Genomic DNA, 19,840 nt, shown 5'->3' on the forward strand with positions numbered 1-19,840 from the left:
GAACCCATAGAATTTGGTTCGATACACAAGGTGAGTGCTTTTTGCCCCAAGGTTTAAGCTAAAATGGGGTGTAACTGTGACAGGTATGTAAAATCACAAACCAAACAAACAAAGAGATACACGGTTGTGACTTGGGTCCACTATAGGATCTCTCTATCATACGACAGAGATGAGATCTTCTTCCTTCTTTATTAATGATTCCAGTAGTTACATGATTTGGGGAATTTAGGAGTTCCTACTAAGTTTAGACTCGTTTTAATTATAAACATAGTTAAAAATATCTTCATTAATAGTCTTTTTTTTCTTCATCAATTGCCTTGTGAGGGAGGTTTCTATGTTTTGTACAATTACCAAGTTAGAAAACTTTATTGGATCTTTCCATCATAACGTGTGGGTCTATCTCAACATGTAGACAAGTTTGGTGTGGATCAAAATCATTATCACGGTGAAGACTAACTTGGCATGGATCCAATGCATCACCAATTGGATCTAGATCTATCTTCACACGCCTTCTCAAGTTAATCTCTAAGAATAAGCTTGTCCCTAAAAGATTGGAATTTTGGTCGGGGAAGACCTTTAGTATCTTAGAACCTCAATCTGTCCAGCTTGATCGGCCTACTGAGCTCGATAAGGCTCGATTAAGCTTTTCTGGACATTTCGGATTCGCCCCGCCCCGCTTACCTGCCCTTTCCCCTTTATGGCTCGCTTTCTCTTACCCTTTCTTATTTTTCACTCAGCTTCACACCCCCTATTTTACTTGCTGAAGGCGTGGCGACGGAGGAACACGATAGAGGAGCGTGCGGCGGCAGAGGAACACGGCGGAGGAGGGTGCAACGGCAGAACACGACTGAGGTCCTTTATCTCTCTCGTTCTTCCCTCTCACTTTCTCGTTCTTTTCGATTGAGGGGAAGACTCTCTGTTTGTGCCTGCTGAGCTCGGGCCAGCTCGGTGCTCAGTCAGGATAGTTTGCGTTGGTATGGCCCTCCAGATCCCAACTAATTTGCATCTCCATGGACCCCACGGTTAGATTCTTAGGAATCAAAGACCCCAAGATATTTATTTTAGTCAAAATAAAAAAGAATGCTGTGGGGCTAGGGTTTTATGGTCGCCTTCGTCCAACCGCCTGCTGAATCAAAGCGTGTGTGAGCTCTCCCTCTCTCTCATACCGTTTGGCTTGCAGAGCAAGCAGCCCATCTTCCTTTACAGCAAATCCTAGAAACCCACTTGGTCAAAAAAACCCAACTCAGAGAGAAGGTGTCTATAAATCCCTATCTTCCTTCGTCTCCCTCTTCCCCATTGCTTTGCTTCTCTTCCTCTTCTTTTTCTTCTTGGTCGTCGTCGCATTTGTATTCTTTTGCTTTCTGGTGTCGGAATTCCAGATTTTTTCTTATTTGGGTGGTGGGGATTGGGGAATTAGGGCAACGAAAGGGATGGGCGCCAAGGAGGAGGATCATGGGGAGCTGCTGCAGTCGTTTCTGAGGATCGGCTTGAACGAGAAGACCGCGAAGAACACGCTCGCCAACATAAAGCTCTCCGTGAACCTGGCGGCCGTCATAGACGAGGTTCGATGGAACTCTTTTCGTGGTTCTTTTCTTGCTTTTTCCTTGTTCTTCCTTCTTGTTCTTCCATGATTTGGATGTTGGAGTCTGTGATGAGAATCGTAGAAAACTAAAGAAAGAGGCTAAAAAATTAGGGAGAATTCCAGTTGCGTGACAATTATTAGTTAGTTGTTTGCTTGATAGGGTTAGCTTTCACTGATTGAATTGGCTATGTGGTCCTGATTTTGAATGGAAGTTTTTTTTGGGGGTGCTTGGTTTGCTTTGTTCCCCTTTTGGAGTGGATTGAATCAAGGGGGATTTACTTCTCTTATGTCGTTTTCATGAATCACCCAATTTCATGGACACAATTTTTTTTAACTGTTAGCGATTTATAGAGATTGAGTAATTTCAGCTAACTTCGAGTAAAAATGGTCGCAGAACAATTTGCAACTTAATTTGATTATAGGATTTAGAGATGGAAATTTATAAAATACAACTTTTGCAATTTATGACGACTGAGAATTATTATACTTGGTGAAAAAACTCTTATCTCAGTAATTATTTCAAAGATACTCTATTTTTATGAAACTAGTTTTAGCAAACAGAATTACATGATTTTATATTACTTATCGCAATTCTATTTACTCTACTTTTTTCACTTTGAGATATTTATTTTGTTTTTCCTTTAATTTTTTGTTGTGGATCAAATTGAAGAAAGAGTGTGACTGACGATTTTAATTCTTTTTGTTGTTATTACTTTTTCTTTTTTGCAGGGGGGCACAGTTTAGGTGTGTCTTTTACCTGTAAAACATAGATAGACTAGGATATTGCGTATAGGGATGCACACGAGCTTGTACATGCCAAGCCCGCCCGAGCTTGAACCACTGGTGTTTAGGCTCAGCTCGTGCCAGGTATCGAGTCGAGCTCGGCCTAGTTCGTAAGCTCGTTCTGAGCTACAGGCCGAGCCTGGCTTTGGCCGTCTCTAGGGTTTTCAGAGATGCAGGTGCAGGGTTTGGGAGAGAGATGGAGAGATTGAAGGGCTCGTGCTGCCGCCGGAAGACCCATCCATGACCAGAGGCTTGCACCGGAGAGACTGCCAGACGACAATGTTGAGAGAGAGAGAGGACCTCAATGTACTGTGCACCGGTAGAGAGGCCATTGATGTTGGTGGTGATGCCGATCAGATGGTGGATGTTGGCTGGTGGGTGACCGCTGGGAGGGGGCATTGGAAGATCGGTCATCGGGCCGAGGCGAGGGGGGAACTCCACCATTGGGGCGAGGGCATTGGCCATTCGGGCGAGGCAAGGGCGTCATCAGTCGGGGCAAGGTGAGGGGGAAACCTTAGAGTCTTCGAGAAGGGGTGGGGTGGGGCGGGTCCGAAAAGCCTGGAAAAGTCTACCGAGCCTTATTGGGCCTACTGAGCCTTATCGATCTTAGTAGGCCAATCAAGCTCGTCTCATTTGCTTGTCCGAGCCTTAGAGCCATGTACAAGCTTGGCTCATTTACTGGCACGGATGAGTCTGAGCCGAGCCCGGAATATCCTATCTTATCAAGTAACACGTTGCTATGGATGAGTGGTCGAATGCAAGCCTTCTTCACCTTGGAAACCTGCAACCCATGATCTAGCATGCCCAGTGTGCCAGAGGCTTTTTTTAGTATAAAAGATCCTTTTGCAACATATTGTATACTTGGTGGCCTGTGACCTGCAAGCCACCAGAGACACCTGTTTGGACTGGATTAAAGTCCTAAACTAGGATAGGCTAATTCTGTTAAAACTCTATATTAGTAGCTTTATTCAGAAGTAATATAGCTTTTCTTGTGCAGTTTGGTTTTCTTCCAAATCTTTGTTATGGATGGATTCTACTTTATTGATGAAGGTAATAAATGTTAACCTCATTGGATTTACCAAACAAGGGTTGTAGCTGGATTAGTGTCCAAGAACTCAACTTTCCTTTGCCAATTTTATGTTCCCTTTTTGTTTTCTGAAAGTGTCCATTTTTATGTCAAGAAAGGCATTCTAGATCATAAGGATGGTGGGCTTTGTTACTTCTCCTGTACACTCACTTCGGTTAGATATACTGACTTCTTTTCCTCAGATTAAATTTAAAACAAGAGAAAAAAATGAGAGGGAGAACATTATGCATCAAAAATATTCTTTCTTTTCTTGTTTGTTAGCTGGAAATGGCACTTTTAAAATACTTTCTTTTTGCAGGCAAATGTGGTTAATGGGTGTGACAAGTCTGTTGGGAATCTCTTGTACATGGTGTGTAGGCCTTTCACTCACAGTTTTACAATGATTTTTTTTTCGTTTATCTTATGTGCAAGATTGTGATGCTCCCTTTTCTTCCATAAACAGGTATCGACTAAATTTCCAGCTAATGCACTTATTCATCGGCCCGTTTTGCTCAACTATATTGTTACATCAAAGGTAGCATCTTATCAGGATGTTTTTTACACTGAAATGGGATTTCATGAGCATTTGAATGTAGGACCAAGCACAAGTGAAAGAAAGCTTCAGTGTGCATTCTTTAGTTACAAATGTACTGATGTGTTATAACTTAGGGATTTGATGTTGTGGCTTCCCTGTTACCATTTTGTTGACATTCATCATAAATTTTTTGAAATAGTCATTTGAACTTGTTTATTACTTAGTTGTTCTGTACATTAATAAGAGGATGTTTCATTTTAATAGTTTCTATACTGATGCTGCTGCAGATTAAAAAACAAGACCGATTAGAAGCAGCATTATTATTTCTTGAACGCAAGGGATCTGAAAATTTTGAAGTGAAAGATTTTGAAGAAGCTTGCGGTGTTGGTATGTTCCCTCATCAAGTTCTGAAATGCCTATTTGCTTTTATTACCATTTGTTGCTACTGACATTTGTTTCTCCCATTAGCTGCATGATTGCTCATATTTTTTCCTTTTAGAAACTTCATTTTTTTCTTAATTCTTTTGTGTAAATGGTATTTTATTTTAGCTTTGTGTTAATTGAATTCATTTATGGAAATTAATTGTTGATTTTATTGTCTTTAGATGTGTCAATACTGCCCAATTTATTGTAAACCATATACCCTTGCCAGTCCACGTGGAGCTCAAAATGAATTTATTCTGTCTTTAGATGTGTTAACAACATCCACTTTATTGTAAAGTGTATATCTTTGTCAGTCCATTTGGAGCCCATATGTTGAGCAAAAGGGCTTGTACAATAAATCTACTTTTGGAAGTGGAATGAAGATGACTGTTCTTAACATTTAGCATGTTAAACAGAGAGAAGTTTCTGTTTTGTCTGAAGACTTTAAATAAGTAGAGTGTGTTTTCTCTAAGTATTATTGGGGCCAAATCTGCAAGGATAAACCTTCAGAATGGTTCCAATCCCAGCTTGATTATCCAAAAAAATAAATCTTTGGAAACGATCTAAGCATTCTGCCACAGTCAATGGTTGTGTGTTTTGTGGTATTGGGAACAAGAGCTTAGTTTCATATTAATAAGAGAAATGTTGCATGCTGTCTTTTTTTTTTCTCTGATGTGGGGTTTGTTTCTTGGTGACCTATCATTTACATTTTTTTTCCACACTTGTCCAGAATAATTTTAATGTTAAAATATTATTGTGCTTAATGCAGTTGCCATCTTTTCTTTTTTTTCCCGTGTGTGTGTGTGTCGTGGGTTTAGTATCTTTATCATTGATGTAGTTTTTTCTGAAAACAGGAGTTGATGTGCCCATTGAAGAAATTATATCTACAGTCAATATGGTGTTGGAAGAGAATAAGACACAGATAATGGAGCTGCGGTATAGGATAAATGGTAATTTCATTTTCCGCGATGTTCTCTCAAATCAGTCTACAGTTTGTACTACTGGCCTCTGTTTTTCAATCAGAATGATATGCTGATTATGCCTGTATACGTGTTTCAATTTTGTCATATTTGCAATCTGTAATTAGATGATGTGTTCCAATCTATGTCACACAGACTCTTCTAACAGGGCACCACACCCGCAGCCAGGCGGGTGCGACACTTGGACACAACTTCCTTTATGTTAGGTGAAGTCAACCACACTGAGGTCCATTTCTATCCAAAAGTAGATTCAGTTAACCCTAATCAAGTCCATTTTTATCTATATTATATATATAAATACATAAATGCACACAAATACACATAGTGTTAACTTAAAAATTATATATATATATATATACTTCCCGCATCCCCACACCCAAGTTTTTTTAAAGTGCCGCATCTGCACCCGCACCCGCATCTGCACCTATGTGACGTAGGTTCCAATCATAACACGAAGGTGAAAGATGCATCAAGTTGCCAAACTTGTTGGGATATGCCTTATGAAATAGGTGATTTGTCAACATATTGAAGGTGTTCTAATTCCTAAAGGAGGAATAACTTTAGATACACTGCTTCTACTCCATTTTGCAGCTTTGTTAAAGTGAGAGGAAACGGCAGGGAATCACCTAACCTTACCTTTTATGTGTTTGAAATTTACTGTATAAGAAGAAAGGGGCCTTAGGCTTCATTGATTGTTGATTTTTGAGTTGATGATGTGTCAAATTCACTGTGCCTTCAAAGGATATTGGTTGGTATGGAAATCACCCTTACATGAGCATTGACTCTGATTCTGTGAAAGTTAGGTTCTTGGCCAAAATTGTCAAGTTGGAATAAACATGATTCAGAAGAATTAGGAACTTTTGGTTGCTGATCCCTATGGCACAACATTATATTTTGGAAAAAAAATTGATTCATTTTGTCGCTGAGATCTACTACATTTAGTTTGAATGGATTGTCTCAAGGTTGCTTAATGTTGGTAACTTTTATTAGTTGGAAACTGATACGTGCTAAGCTGTCACATGGGTGCGGGTGCAGCACTTTAAAAAAACTTGGGTGCGGGGGTGCGGCAAATATATATATATATATATATATATATATATATATATATATATATATATATTCCAAAAGTTGGACATAAATGACCCTGGGTGCGGTCAACACACTCAGGGTCAGGTTGACCGCACCAGGTGCCACACCCGCATGCGCACCCGCATCGCATCGACGCGGGTGCGGCATCCAGTTGGACGAGTCCCTGTGACATAGGTGCCAAGGCATTAGGCTGGTTGCCGGTCGGTGAGGGTGAGTTTATAGAGTGGCACCCTAAAATTGTAAATGGGTATTTGGGGTGTGGGTCTTTTAAGTCTGATCCAAAAAACCATTTAGGAGGGCATTAGGGTTTGAGCCCTATTTGAGGTTGTGATAAGCTATCAAGAGGATATTGAATAGAGTTCTCATCTTTTGGGGGAACCCCCATCTCGAAGGAGACTGTGAAGATTAACCTTCTCTTCTCCCCCATTTCTTCCACTTTGTTCCCCCTCAACTTATCACTCTCTCACTCGACAGCACCGCACAAGCCTCCTAGTTCCTTACCTGATTCCGCTAAGCACACTCCAGTGGTGCACTGCTAGCTGCACAACCCAACTGGTGCCCTCTTCTTGCACACCACCGCACACCATTGGAAGCCCCACGGCTCCCGTGTTCCCCTCTGCGTGTGCACGACCCGAGATCTCCAGCATTCACTCTGCAGCGCGTGGCAGAGCTCTGCCGCCTGCTGCCACCAGTGCCCAGAGATAGGTGCATAGGCACCTCCTTAATTTGGGGCTTATCAAAATTCAAGAGGATTAATCTAGCTGAACCTGTTTGAAGTTTGGATGTTTGCGCGTTGATGAGTCATCAGGTTGAGACATGGACTTGGAGTTAGAGTTGATTAGACTGTTGCAGGTTGTTGCAGCCTAGGTTTCACATTACTGTTTTGCACTCTTGGCCTATATGAGGGGTAAAGTTTCTAACTGTATTACTAATCTTCTTATTAAAGAGTGGATTTGAGGAGAACACATTTTGTAGGGGTGGATGGGAACTAGAAATTTGATTTTACCATATCTCGAGATGTGGTTATTCTTAAAGCGACAACAATGATGATGATGATGATGATCATAATCTTGCTATGTTTCTTAATTAACCTTCACACTGTTATTTGATTGATGCCCTTGTACATGTCTATATTGCTGAGCAAATTTTTGAACAGTTTCTTGGTTAACTGATTTTCTGTATATGTGCTTACTTTATAGTCGGGAATCTCTGTGGACAAGTTCGTGAGAGACACCCATGGGCTGATGCAAGAAATATCAAGGTAATGAGTTGCATGTGTCATTGATAGATTCAGGGGAGGTCTGTTTTACTTTGTGAGTAATTCTTGTTTCTCCATATTGATTTGGTATTTCCACTAATCTGCTGGTTTTACAACACAGAAAGTAATAGATGAAAAGATGTATGAATTGCTTGGTGAAAAGACTGAGGCTGATGACGAAAAACCTTTGAAAAAGAAAAAGGAGAAGATTGTGAAAGTGGAGGTAGTCTTTTCATGATTTTATTTTTCATTCTTGCAAGTAGATGTGCTTGTGAAGACTAAATGCCACTGTTTTTGTTGCATTTTTTCAAGGACCAAGTTGCTATTGCAGATGCTTCTCCAGTTCCTCCTCCTGAGGAAGAACTTAATCCTTTTCTCATCTTTCCACAGCCAGAGGAAAATGTGAAGGTAACACTGCCTCCAGATTGCATCCTTCTAACTTTCTTTTTCTAGATTTCAGATATATCATAGTTCATGTATATTTTCTTTTGTGCTTTCTAGTTTTGCTGTTTGTAAAAAATATGGATGCATTTGAGAAAAAGTTTTTGCTAAACATGCTTTTATTGGTCAAGCTTCACTTGTCCTTTTGCTTGTTGAATGAGTATTTAGTACAATGACATTTTCATTGAAAATCTGCTATAATTTATCTTTTCAAAGCGTGAAATGAAATGTGCTAAAAAAAGGCCAACGAGGTTACAAGGAGCCACCCAACAATAAAGCAAGATAAAAGATTACAAGGAGACATCCAACATTAAGGCAAGATAAAATATTATGAACTGGATGAGTATCAACGTGATCATTATGAGGAAGAAGGGGAATCATTCTCATACAAAATCTGCCTTACCAGGCTATTCAGTGAATGACTTTTCATATCTCATGGAGTCATGGAATAAATCAAATTACAGTGATGGACCTCTGCTTAAATATCCTTTTGCTTCTTCCATACCGGATGTGTCACCATCTTGTAGATAGCCATATCCAAACCATATTGACATCTTTGGATGATGCTTAGGTGTCTTTATACATATCTTCAGATAAAAAGGCTGTTTTAGCATATGCTATTTTCACATGGCATGGTCGATCTATGTGCATCTGATGTTTTAAGTTAACTTAATCTTTCATATATCATTCGGAGAACAGTCTTTCTTTTGCTGTGTTTTTTGCATCTGATAGAAGTTTCAGAACTCCATTTCATGATATTGTTAACCATTTCAACTTGTCACTGTGAAATTCTAAGAGGCATCGGAAATAATGATCTTGTAATTGCATTCTCTACTTTTCATTTTATTATCCATGAAGAGAAGGCTTCTTTACAATTCTAACCATAACTGTTTTTTAGTTTAAGCTGCATTTTCTGCTGTTCTGATATTTTCTGAATTAGGTTTATATAAATTCTAATCTTTCTGGTGTGTTCATCAGGTGCATACTGAAATCCATTTCAGAAATGGTACCATATGGATGCCTTATAATACCAAGGAGAAACTCAATAAGCACCTGGAAAAGACATTGGGTAAAGTTTACACCCGCTTCCCTCCTGAACCAAATGGTTACCTCCATATAGGTCATGCAAAGGTAATTACCTATTCCATAGGAAAATAGGGCAACTTTTATGCTCGCTTACACTTGCTAACAAATCTTCTCACTAGCTATGACAGGCTATGTTCGTAAGCTTTGGTTTAGCAAAAGAAAGAAACGGGTGTTGTTATCTTAGGTAGGATTTTTCCACCCTCAAATTCTGGTTGCAATGCTATTGTTTATCCCATGTTGCCAATGCAGTTCATGTTATACCTCTCTCTCTCTCTGTATATATATATATATATATATATATATATATATATATATATATATATATATATATGCTTAATTCAATCAATACGACCACCAAATTCTTGGGATAAATCAGAGTTGCTAGTCGAAGAAGCGGGAGCGGGAAGCGAAGCACTTCTAAAATTTTAGGAAGCGGAAAGCGCAGGACGACTTAGAAGCGAACCGGGAATCGTCTTGGAAGTGACCTAGGAAGCAAATCAGGATTCGAAGGGAGGACGAAGAAGGAAGCAACCCAGGATTCAAGTGGGAAGTGAATAAGAATCAAAAGGGAAACGGAAATATAATTATATTTTTTCTAATTTATCAAAATATAAGATTTATGTTATCATTGACAAAATAAAACATGAGTATCTAAAAATTGAATCATATATGCTATTTTACCCGGTAAATTCCCCTAGAAGATTGCATAATTTTACCTTATTTTAGCTATTTTTTGTGTGTATGTTATTGCTGGCTTTGGTGTTTCCAACTGTAGCTGTATGTAAAAAAAGCAGTAAAAAAGGTTTTATAGAATTTGAGCTAGAAATAGAAATACATTTAAACAAAAATTACAGAAAAACTAGTCATCATCTCTTCTTATTTTCATATTTATAATTATTAGATGCAAAACTATTGCACGTAAGTGTAAGGTTATTCTTAGATGCAGTAAAATATTGCAATAATTTGCAATATTAAGTCATATTATAGTAATTTTACTCTCACCCTTTTTTTGGCATGTTTGGATATGAAAAATTTGTGTCAATTATATTACTAGTGGTATAATTTGAAAGAAGAAAACAGTTAGGTGATACCAAAATATTCTTGAGTTACAATATTACCTTGTCCAAAATGTGGAACCATTCACGCTATTGTCCTTTAAAAGGATGAAACTACCCTCCATCTTAGAATAGGAACACTCTCTCTCTCTCTCTACCCCCATCAAAATCTAATGCTTTCCTTAAATAAGGGGCTAGTTCCACAACCCTTTTACTGCCTCTTCGTATTGTGTCTTTTCAGACTAACTCTAATAACATAAATGGTACAATCTGTTTACTCCAGAACCAACAATATTACAATATCAAAATGTGAATAAATTGTGAAAATTGCCCTTGCGTTCTTGTTCTTAATGCATTTCACATGCTTTCATAATGTTTAAAATTACTAACCCTTTGTTGGTAAAATAACTGTTCTTTTGTTAACAAAATTAAATATCAGGGCATTTTAATAATTTTAAATAGAATATAAATCTTGTCCACCTGGGAAGCGTTTCTGTGAATTACTTGCAGATATATTGTGAGTTTGATAAAATACAGTTGCATCTGGGTATGTGACTGGTGTAATAGAAATCTAAGTGGCTTATACAAAGTTTTTTTTTTCTTTCTCAATTCTGTGTTCAACTCACACATGCTTGTGAGGCTATGGAGCCTTAGAAGAAATATGCTTTAATTTAGAATTCTTTAACTGCTGTTTTTCTCTCTCTCTCTCTCTCCATGTGTGGGATTATTTGTTCCTGAATTCATGCTTTTATCTTTTGATGATTTGATGTAGGTCCTTTATGGAATGTGTTTTTTCATACTTTCAATTATTTCTAGTTTTTATATCAATTAAATTTTTTTGTTTGTTTGCATGTCAAACCTGTTGTGGTTATGATTTAAAAATTTTCTAAAATTCGGTGAACAATAGATTTTAGAATTATTTTTCTATTATTAGTATTTGCATATCTTACCTTGTGTGCAAAAGTTGTGTAATTAATTTTTTGAATCACGAGTGTTTCTTTCCAATTTAAAATCAAGCTTGCTTCATATCTTACTTTTTGCATCCGCTTGCCCATTTTCCTGGCAGAAGCATACACTCACACACACACACACCAAAAAAAGAGAGGGAACTGTTTTAAGGGATGTTGACTTATGTTGCATCAATCAGCTTTTATTCATCTCTTAAAAGAAGAAAAACGAAAAGATATGGAGTTTTTTGTTGTTCTCATTAAACTTTTGCTTTGCACCTCCTGCCATTTTGTGTTTAGTTGATTGCAGTGTCCACGAGAGAAATGCTCTTTGCATTTTTGACTTTCTGAACTGTCTTGCGTCGGTCATATTGATTACTAGGATGCACTGGAGGAGTCTTAGATAATGTAACATATTCTTGAAGTTCAGAAGCTTTTAGTTCCTGTACTTCTTATGGTTTATATGATGGCAATTATTTTAATTCGGGTGTTTAGTCACTAATTGAATCCATAAGTTGCCATTATTATATGATTGGTTCATTTTCCTTGTCTCAGTTTCTCAGTGTGCTTTCTGAATCTGTGTTTCATTATTTTCTTGCTTTACCTCACTAGGTTTGATGATACAAATCCAGAAGCTGAAAAACAAGAATATATTGACCATATCCAGGAGATTGTCCAATGGATGGGTTGGAAGCCTTTCAAGGTACAAACTCAGTTTATGAGTAGATTCATCTTGTTTTGTGTGAACTATCTTGCAATTTTCATTTTTCAACAGGTGACTTACACCAGTGATTATTTTCAAGTTCTCTATGACCTGGCAGTGGAGTTGATCAAGAGGGGCTATGCATATGTTGATCATCAGGTGCCAACTGGATTGACATTTATTAGATAAGTTGATATTTTCCTTGTATAACATATATTCATTTGCATGACGTATTTTCAGTCACCTGAGGAGATAAAGGAGTACAGAGAGAAAAAGTTAGACAGCCCATGGAGAAACCGGCCGATTGAAGAATCGTTGAAGTTATTTGATGATATGAGACGGGGTATGATTGATGAGGGGAAGGCCACCCTGAGAATGAAACAAGATATGCAGTGTGAAAACTACAACATGTATGACTTGATTGCATATCGTATAAAGGTAATATTGCTGATTTTCATCTTTTTCCTATTAATTTATGCAGAGAAATCACTAGGATATATGTAACTGAATTAAATATCATATGCATGCATGCAATTTAGATATTTCTGCTCTTTTTCTCATATTGTTTACACACTCTGTTTTATGGGTCTATCTTAAGAGTTTCTAGATTCAACTTTAAGCTTTCGAGCAATTCCATGACAACTACTTAGTACTCACAGTTCTGTAACTTTTTGTTTGTCTTTTGTTTTCTAGTTTACTCCTCATCCACACTCAGGTGATAAATGGTGTGTTTATCCAAGCTATGATTATGCTCATTGTCTGGTGGATGCTCTTGAGGATATCACTCATTCAGTAAGCCTTCTCTTCTTTTCAACGTTAAATATCAGAACTCTTTTTGGTGTGACACTTGCAAGACCATTTTTTTCTTTTTACCTTTTTGTTTTAATTTCATTTCTCCGAAGTTCTTTTTTATATTTATTTTTTTATCTTGACAAATTGCTAGTGGACAGATGCATGTTATTTACTTTTGGGATTAATTGGACAAATTGTTGTCATCACATTTTTTAACTTTTTTTTCTCCTCTTTTTATCGAGCATCATGCTTATGAATGCTAGCATACAATCATTAGAAGAGTGCAATCTTCAGAACTGGGATTCACTTGGCATTGGATCCATTGGCAATTTTCAGGTTGCTTTAGCTATGATAAGTGGAAAAAAGTCTTATTTATTATTATACGTCTCAATAAGTTTCTGCATTTAGTAGGGTAATGTTATTCTTTTGATATTGTTTCTTGTAGTGGTGATTTTGTTTCTGCTGGTATATGTGCTTATAGTGCACGATATGTTCTTGTCTACTGCTATATGCTTACTTCAGATTCTCAGAATTCATTCCATGCAACACTGCTTTTGTGCAGTATTCTGATATTCTGGGCAGTGTCACCTAGACATGGACACAAACATGGCCTGCTTTTTGACATGGTAAAATTAAATTTATGAAAAGTAGTAGAGAAGGACATTCTTATATTTGTGCATCTGTATTTAGGTACATGTTTGTGTGCAAGACCCCAAATCCTTACTACTCAATTATGAGTTGCCAAGTCAAATCCTAATAACCCAAAAATAATCATGCCAATAATAAATTGTGAGAAGAAACATAAGTGACAACAGCAGAAAGGTCTAAATTCATAAAAACTATAGATGAAGTTATGGACACTGGATATCCTTTTCTGTCAGAGATTTGACTGTATTGATGAAGTCTCATGGAGTTGACATGTGGCACACACCTAAGTGTCTGTGTGACAGAGGTTATGGGTATACCATGGAATTTTGCATTCCTTGTGAGGGGTGTGTGACTGTATCATAGGATCCTGCATTTGTGTTGCTTTAAGTTCTAATTCTTTGTTCCTTGCCTTGTAGCTGTGTACGCTTGAATTTGAGACTCGCCGTGCATCATACTATTGGTTATTGGAAGCATTAGACCTTTATAAACCTTATGTATGGGAGTACTCACGACTGAATGTCACCAACACTGTAATGTCAAAACGAAAGGTTTGTCATTGTGAGAGAATATTAATAATTTTGTGGCTTCTAGGTCATTTTGCAATTTGTCTGATTTTGTTAGTTACATTTTTTTGGGGGTAGTTGAATCGGCTTGTAACAGAGAAGTGGGTAGATGGCTGGGATGATCCTCGACTGATGACACTAGCTGGTTTAAGACGCAGAGGTGTAACTTCAAGCTCTATCAATGCATTTGTACGGGGCATTGGAATTACTAGAAGGTTATGGATTTATTTTTACACACCCTGTTTTATTTTCTTCTCTTCAAATTCTTCAGAGTTAATATATTACACTCTGAAATTCACAGGGCTTCTTACAAAAATACTTGTCCTTTATGTACCACATACTTTTTGTTCATTCTTTCTCATTTAAGGTTCATTGACTTTGAGATAGTATAGATAGTAAATAGACATAAAAACTCCTCGGCTTCTTGAAATGTGTGGAGAGATTATATATTTTTCAGAAATATTTGAAGAATAAGCGAACTGGATTGTAAATAACATTGAAAGCGTCGATCAATTGGACGTCTCTTTACTTCTTTTTCCAGGCCACTTCCAGTGCCCTCTCTCTCCTCTCTCTCTCACAACTACAACAGCAACAACAACAATAGCAATAGCAACAACAACAACAATAGCAACAACAACAGTAACTTACTAATACTACACCAACAATGGCTGCCACAATGACAACCAACTCAAATAAAATAGGTTTCTGGATTGTTTTGGGTCATCTTGATTTCCATAGACTTCATTGATTATGATTTGAGGAGTTAAGGTTGTTTCTACAGCTAGTGAATTGCATGTATCATTCACCTCTTTGTGGGCAATTGGTCTAAACCATGGCTACAAGAATTAAGCATGAGCCACACATTGGCTCTCTTATATGGCTGGAACCCGTTTCTTGTTTCTATCTCTTTCTAAACCATGCTTAAGCAAGTAAGCTTATACACTTTGTGATGTCAATTTATTGTCTTCAAGCAGAGGGTCGTAGTGTGCTTGCTTTATGCAGGATTTGGTTTGGTAATAAGTTCCTGTCTTGCTATAAGTGTCATTTTCTTGACTCTGTTATCAGTGCTAGCTGCTACTGAAAGGAAGAGTCAATCATACTGATTATTTTGGTTTCATTATAGTGGTTACTCTTGCCTATGGATTTTGAGGAGAACTTTGTTGAGTTGAACCGAAGATCATAACTGAGAGGGTGCTAATGAAGGAAGCACTAGCATTTATGTCCAAATAGCATTCCAACAATCGAACATGACTTTGAGATGACAGGGGATTCTGCATATCTCCCATGTCTTGTAGTTTTCAATAAATTGTATCTCAACAAACACATTGAAAATTAAAAATATGAAAGAAAATTCAGATCTTTATTCTGTTAAAGTTTATGTGGAGGACTCACTCTGATAAAACAGGTTACACAAGGTGCTACCGGTTGAGAGTTGAGACCCTGTGCATCAGATTGTACTGGTAAGAAATGCATTTAGCTGACTGATATTTATTAGATGACAAGGTTGCATGTTCTGTAATTAGAGACAAATAAGTTATGCCTGGTACTTAGGGGGCAATGTTGCTTGATATACTTGAAGGAATGAGGTGCACAATGTAGGATAAGTATTGTACATCAATTGGACATTCCTTGCTTATTATGTTTATTCCTGTGCTAATAACATCTTGTGTCCTAGAACGTAATCCCTGTGGTTCAAGCTAGACTTAGCCTTATTTAACTTTAGAAAACTTTCTGTTAAAGCTAATTATTGGATTCAATTTGTTTACATTGTTTGGTTTGATTCTCTTGGTTTCCCATATTGAACTTTTATCATGGTTTTTGTTTGTGCCATCTTTTGATGCAGTGATAATAGCATGATCCGTCTAGATCGCCTTGAATATCATGTAAGGGAAGAATTGAACCGAACTTCCCCTCGAACTATGGTTGTGTTTTATCCTCTGAAGGTAATTGGTTTACCCACTTTTTCATTTTCTTGACTTTATGAGTTGAATATTGAAGACACAACCATTGATTGCTTATTACATTTCAGGTGTTTATTACAAATTTAGAACCTGGGTCTATTATAAATGTCGATGCCAAGATGTGGCCTGATGCTTCTGCTGCTGATGTATCTGCTCTTTATAAGGTGAGTTTGGGTTTCATAGATTAAGCAAACATTAGGCTAACTTCCACTTTCTTTCTCTAATTTGTGCCATGAATGACATAGTGCAATCAATGAGCTATCCCTTCACAGTTTTGGCCATGTAATTCTTAGTTTATTGAAGCTTTCAATGCCTAAAAAATGATTTTTCATGCATAAAATAAGTTAAGGCGTTGTTATTGCATAACTTGTGAAAGGAAAGAACAAAATCTTTTGTTATTTTAGTGATTTGGACTGTTAATGTTCTGTTACAAGTGTATTCTCTTGATCTTCAGAAAAAAAGTTTGATTGAAGTATGCCTATAGGTGTGTGTGTGTGGGGGGGGGGTGTCCATTCTCGACTCTGGCATGGTTCTGGTGCCAAGGACACCAGCATCCATTAAGGCATGAACTATATATCATTTGCCAAGCTTCAGAATGTATTTACATCTGTAACCTATCAAGATATGATCAGTTTAAGCAAAATTGTAAAAACCAATCAATTAGTCTCTCTAATGGCTGGGCTTGACTGAGCATTTTAATGTCAGCATATGTTCTCAGTATCATTCTTCATAAGCTGAATGTATTTTATGCGTAAATGATCTCTGATAATGTAAACATCATTGTATACCATTTTTTTGATTAATAGTTCTAATGTGTATTATTTTATGTTTATGGCATTTTTTGTTTTATGAAGTTGGCGAATGTGTCTGGTTTCTGCAGCCTAATCCAAATCAATGGCTAACTATTAAGCTATTGATTGCAACCATGTGTAAATGATGGTGGCAATGCTGATACATGGTTTTATAAATCTTTTTGCACTACAACAAGAAAGCTGCAGATGTAGGTTCCATTCCATATGTAGCACATTTGACTTGCTGCAACAAGAGAAGGAAGCACATTTTGCTACTCTTTCATATTGGCTTGGTATTTCATGTGTACATCACCTTCATTTTGATAGGCTTTTGCTAAATCTCTCTGATGCTATGTCACAGGGATTCGGCTAGCAGGGTGCCGCACCCGCGTCGACGCGGGTGCGGGTGCGGCACCGGGTGCGGTCAACCCGACCCTGGGTGCATTGACCGCACTCAGGGTCATTTTTGTCCATTTTTTTGGATTTTTTTTTTTAAATTTTTTTTTGCCCTATGAAATGGGCTGCGGAATTTTAAAAAAATTTCTTTTTTTTGGGGGGGGGGGGGCGCTGCCCCCCTATAACCCCCCGCCAGGGGCGCCCCCCCTGGACCCCCGCCCACTAACCCGCGCTGGGGGGAGCCCCCGGACCCCCTTCCTGCAAGGGCAAAAACAATGAATCAGGCTCCACAACTCATCACTTTCATCTTTGGGGACAACCATATAAGATAAAAAAATGGTAAAAAGTAAGTTGGGCATAAATGTCATGGACCTTAACAGCTACCATACATTCATACATATACACTATACATGATATATATATATATATATATATATATATATATATATATATATATATATATATACATTTTTGCCCCTGCCGCACTCCCGCACCCGGTTTTTTTGGAAGTGCCGAATCCCCGCACCCGTGCCCGCACCCGCACCCATGTGACATAGCTCTGATGGCATGTGAGACTGATGGAAAGATCAGTTGTCTTCTGTGACCATGTTTATTGCATTTGATTGCCTCCAGAGGAGCTGCACTCCCAATATAATTTCACTGCTGCTTTGTTTTAGTTAAATTTTTTTCTGAGATTTATGTTGTCAAAACAAATGGCTTCTTAGTATGTGATGGAGGTCTATTTCATCCTTTTTTTCCGCCTTTTCATAAAATTCAGATATTCTAAAAAGCTTGGTAGATTGCATATTCATTTGAGCACTTAACAACCAAACATTTTGGCTCCTGTAGGTTCCTTTTACGAATGTCTTATATATTGAGCAATCAGATTTTCGAATTAAAGACTCTAAGGATTATTATGGCCTTGCTCCTGGTAAAAGTGTCCTGCTCAGGTACGTTTTATCTTTTAGAAATATGTTATGGTTTGGTCATTCCTTCTATGTCTGTGCATAGTCTTTACGAATAAGATGTTTTTCTCCAAATTCTTTTTGGTACTTTGGAGTGGCCAAATCTAACTAATTCAAATTTTCAGAACATAAATGGATCTTCACATCATCGTTTTTTGTTTCAGATATGCATTTCCAATAAAATGCACTGAAGTTTTATATGGTGATGATAAAGAGACCATTGTAGAGATAAGAGCTGAATATGACCCTTTGAAAAGGACAAAGCCTAAGGTTTTGCTTTTGCTGTTGGTTCCTTTTCTACTTTGGTGCATACAATTAATACAGCATTCAATAAATCTTAAATGTCAAAACGTGATGCAGGGTGTCCTTCATTGGGTTGCACAACCTTCGCCAGGGGTAGTCCCACTCAAAGTGGAAGTGAGGCTGTTTGACAAATTGTTCCTTTCAGAGGTAAATTAAAATCATTTTCTCAAGCAATGGCAGAATTACGTGATCCAGATTACTTATAATATCTATTTTCATGCATCAGAATCCCGCAGAACTGGATGATTGGCTTGGTGACCTCAATCCCAATTCCAAAGAGGTGATACCAGCAGCCTATGCTGTGCCAACTCTGGCAAGTGCTGTGTTGGGAGACAGGTTTCAGTTTGAGCGGCTTGGTATACTCATGAACCCTTTACTTTCTGCTTCTTTGTAAACTTATTATAGGAAGATTTTATTTTATTCAAATTAAAGCAGCGAGCTACCTGAATAAATGTTGGATCAAAGATTGAAATTTCTACAACGGTTATATTTTGCTTTGTTTGAATTTGAAGAATTGAAAAAGTTCATCATCATTCCAAATATGAGCTATTTGCTGTTGAGATAGCAAACCAGTTTCTTGTTCTTGATGTTACTGTATCTTGAGAAATTACTTGAGAGAACTATAAGCTGATAAAGAACTATATTGCACTTCTAGGTTTATCTCTTTTTTTTTTGTTCTTTTAACAGGATACTTTTGGGTGGATCTGGATTCTACACCCGAAAAAATTGTCTTCAACAGGACTGTGACCTTGCGTGATTCATACGCGAAGGGCGGGAAATAAGTAACTGCTGGTCCTTGCAATTGTAATTAGTCGTGATGCTTATGGGAGTCTTAGATTACCAATATACGTGAATAGTATATGCTACAAAGTTATATAAGCTTCAAGAAATTCTTGGGTTATGTGGAGGGTCAATCACTTAGGCATCGGAGGACACTATATCTCAAGAAGGTTCGAGTTCATCTTTTTCATCTGGGTAGGCCAGAAGTTAAGCAGCATGGTTCAGTGGGGTTGCAATGCATTGCAAGGCATTTCTTCAATCTATGCAGGGGCTGCAGTGAACTGGTGACCTCTATGAATTGTTCCTTTTTTGAGACCATATCTTCCTTCTCATGGATCCCACTTGGATCTTTTTTTTTATAAGAACTTTGTTCTAATTATTTATTCTGATGATTAAAGGACAAAAAAAACACATTTAAATTTCCCTAGGGGTCTTCATGATGTCTTTTGTGACCGCACTGCTTGTAAAAATGTTGTTTCCTCTTGTTAAAAATGTGATTTATTTATATCTTAAAGACAGATCTAGTTTACCACCGAGTTGGTATCCCATGTGGTAAGTGGGGTCCTGCGTCAAGCTGAAGGCTCAGGTTTGAATCCCTGTGCCACGTGGGGCTTAAGAGATATCTGGTAAGGGTCTGCCTAACCCCAGCTTACCTTTCAAAAAAAAAAAGTTGATCTAGTTTATTTTAGCTGT

The 19,840-nt window shown here is 37.7% G+C and overlaps 1 protein-coding gene across 4 annotated transcripts; it reads left to right on the forward strand.

Annotated features, from left to right (window-relative positions):
• Window positions 1–785: 785 nt before the first annotated feature.
• Window positions 786–19,568, forward strand: LOC149827040 (glutamine--tRNA ligase-like). Of its 4 annotated transcripts, XM_090019134.1 has the most exons (25): window positions 2,492–2,865; window positions 3,363–3,415; window positions 3,551–3,606; window positions 3,751–3,801; window positions 3,895–3,966; window positions 4,254–4,353; window positions 5,244–5,339; window positions 7,658–7,719; window positions 7,838–7,939; window positions 8,029–8,124; window positions 9,136–9,288; window positions 9,372–9,427; window positions 11,858–11,948; window positions 12,021–12,107; window positions 12,189–12,386; window positions 12,642–12,740; window positions 13,805–13,936; window positions 14,030–14,166; window positions 15,795–15,894; window positions 15,981–16,076; window positions 17,949–18,049; window positions 18,229–18,334; window positions 18,425–18,514; window positions 18,594–18,723; window positions 19,055–19,568. In XM_090019134.1, the coding sequence occupies exons 1-25, from the start codon at window positions 2,606–2,608 to the stop codon at window positions 19,147–19,149; spliced, it is 2,619 nt and encodes an 872-aa protein (XP_089875260.1). In that variant the 5' UTR covers window positions 2,492–2,605; the 3' UTR covers window positions 19,150–19,568. The 4 variants fall into 4 exon arrangements, with proteins under 4 accessions (XP_089875262.1, XP_089875261.1, XP_089875260.1 ...); XM_090019136.1 differs by lacking the exons at window positions 2,492–2,865; window positions 3,363–3,415; window positions 3,551–3,606 and adding exons at window positions 786–852; window positions 1,418–1,562; XM_090019135.1 differs by lacking the exons at window positions 2,492–2,865; window positions 3,363–3,415; window positions 3,551–3,606 and adding exons at window positions 1,129–1,254; window positions 1,418–1,562.
• Window positions 19,569–19,840: the final 272 nt, after the last annotated feature.

This window comes from Nuphar pumila, chromosome 10, assembly GCF_984573655.1.
Source record: "Nuphar pumila chromosome 10, dmNupPumi1.hap1.1, whole genome shotgun sequence".
Lineage (NCBI taxonomy): Eukaryota > Viridiplantae > Streptophyta > Magnoliopsida > Nymphaeales > Nymphaeaceae > Nuphar > Nuphar pumila.

Bases quoted from the DNA above. Each gene is read 5' to 3' on its own strand.
- LOC149827040 (XM_090019134.1), top strand. From the start codon at position 2,606: ATGACCAGAGGCTTGCACCGGAGAGACTGCCAGACGACAATGTTGAGA. The intron at 3,607-3,750 runs GTTAGATATACT...TTCTTTTTGCAG, and splicing joins TCTCCTGTACACTCACTTCG to GCAAATGTGGTTAATGGGTG. The intron at 3,967-4,253 runs GTAGCATCTTAT...ATGCTGCTGCAG, and splicing joins ACTATATTGTTACATCAAAG to ATTAAAAAACAAGACCGATT.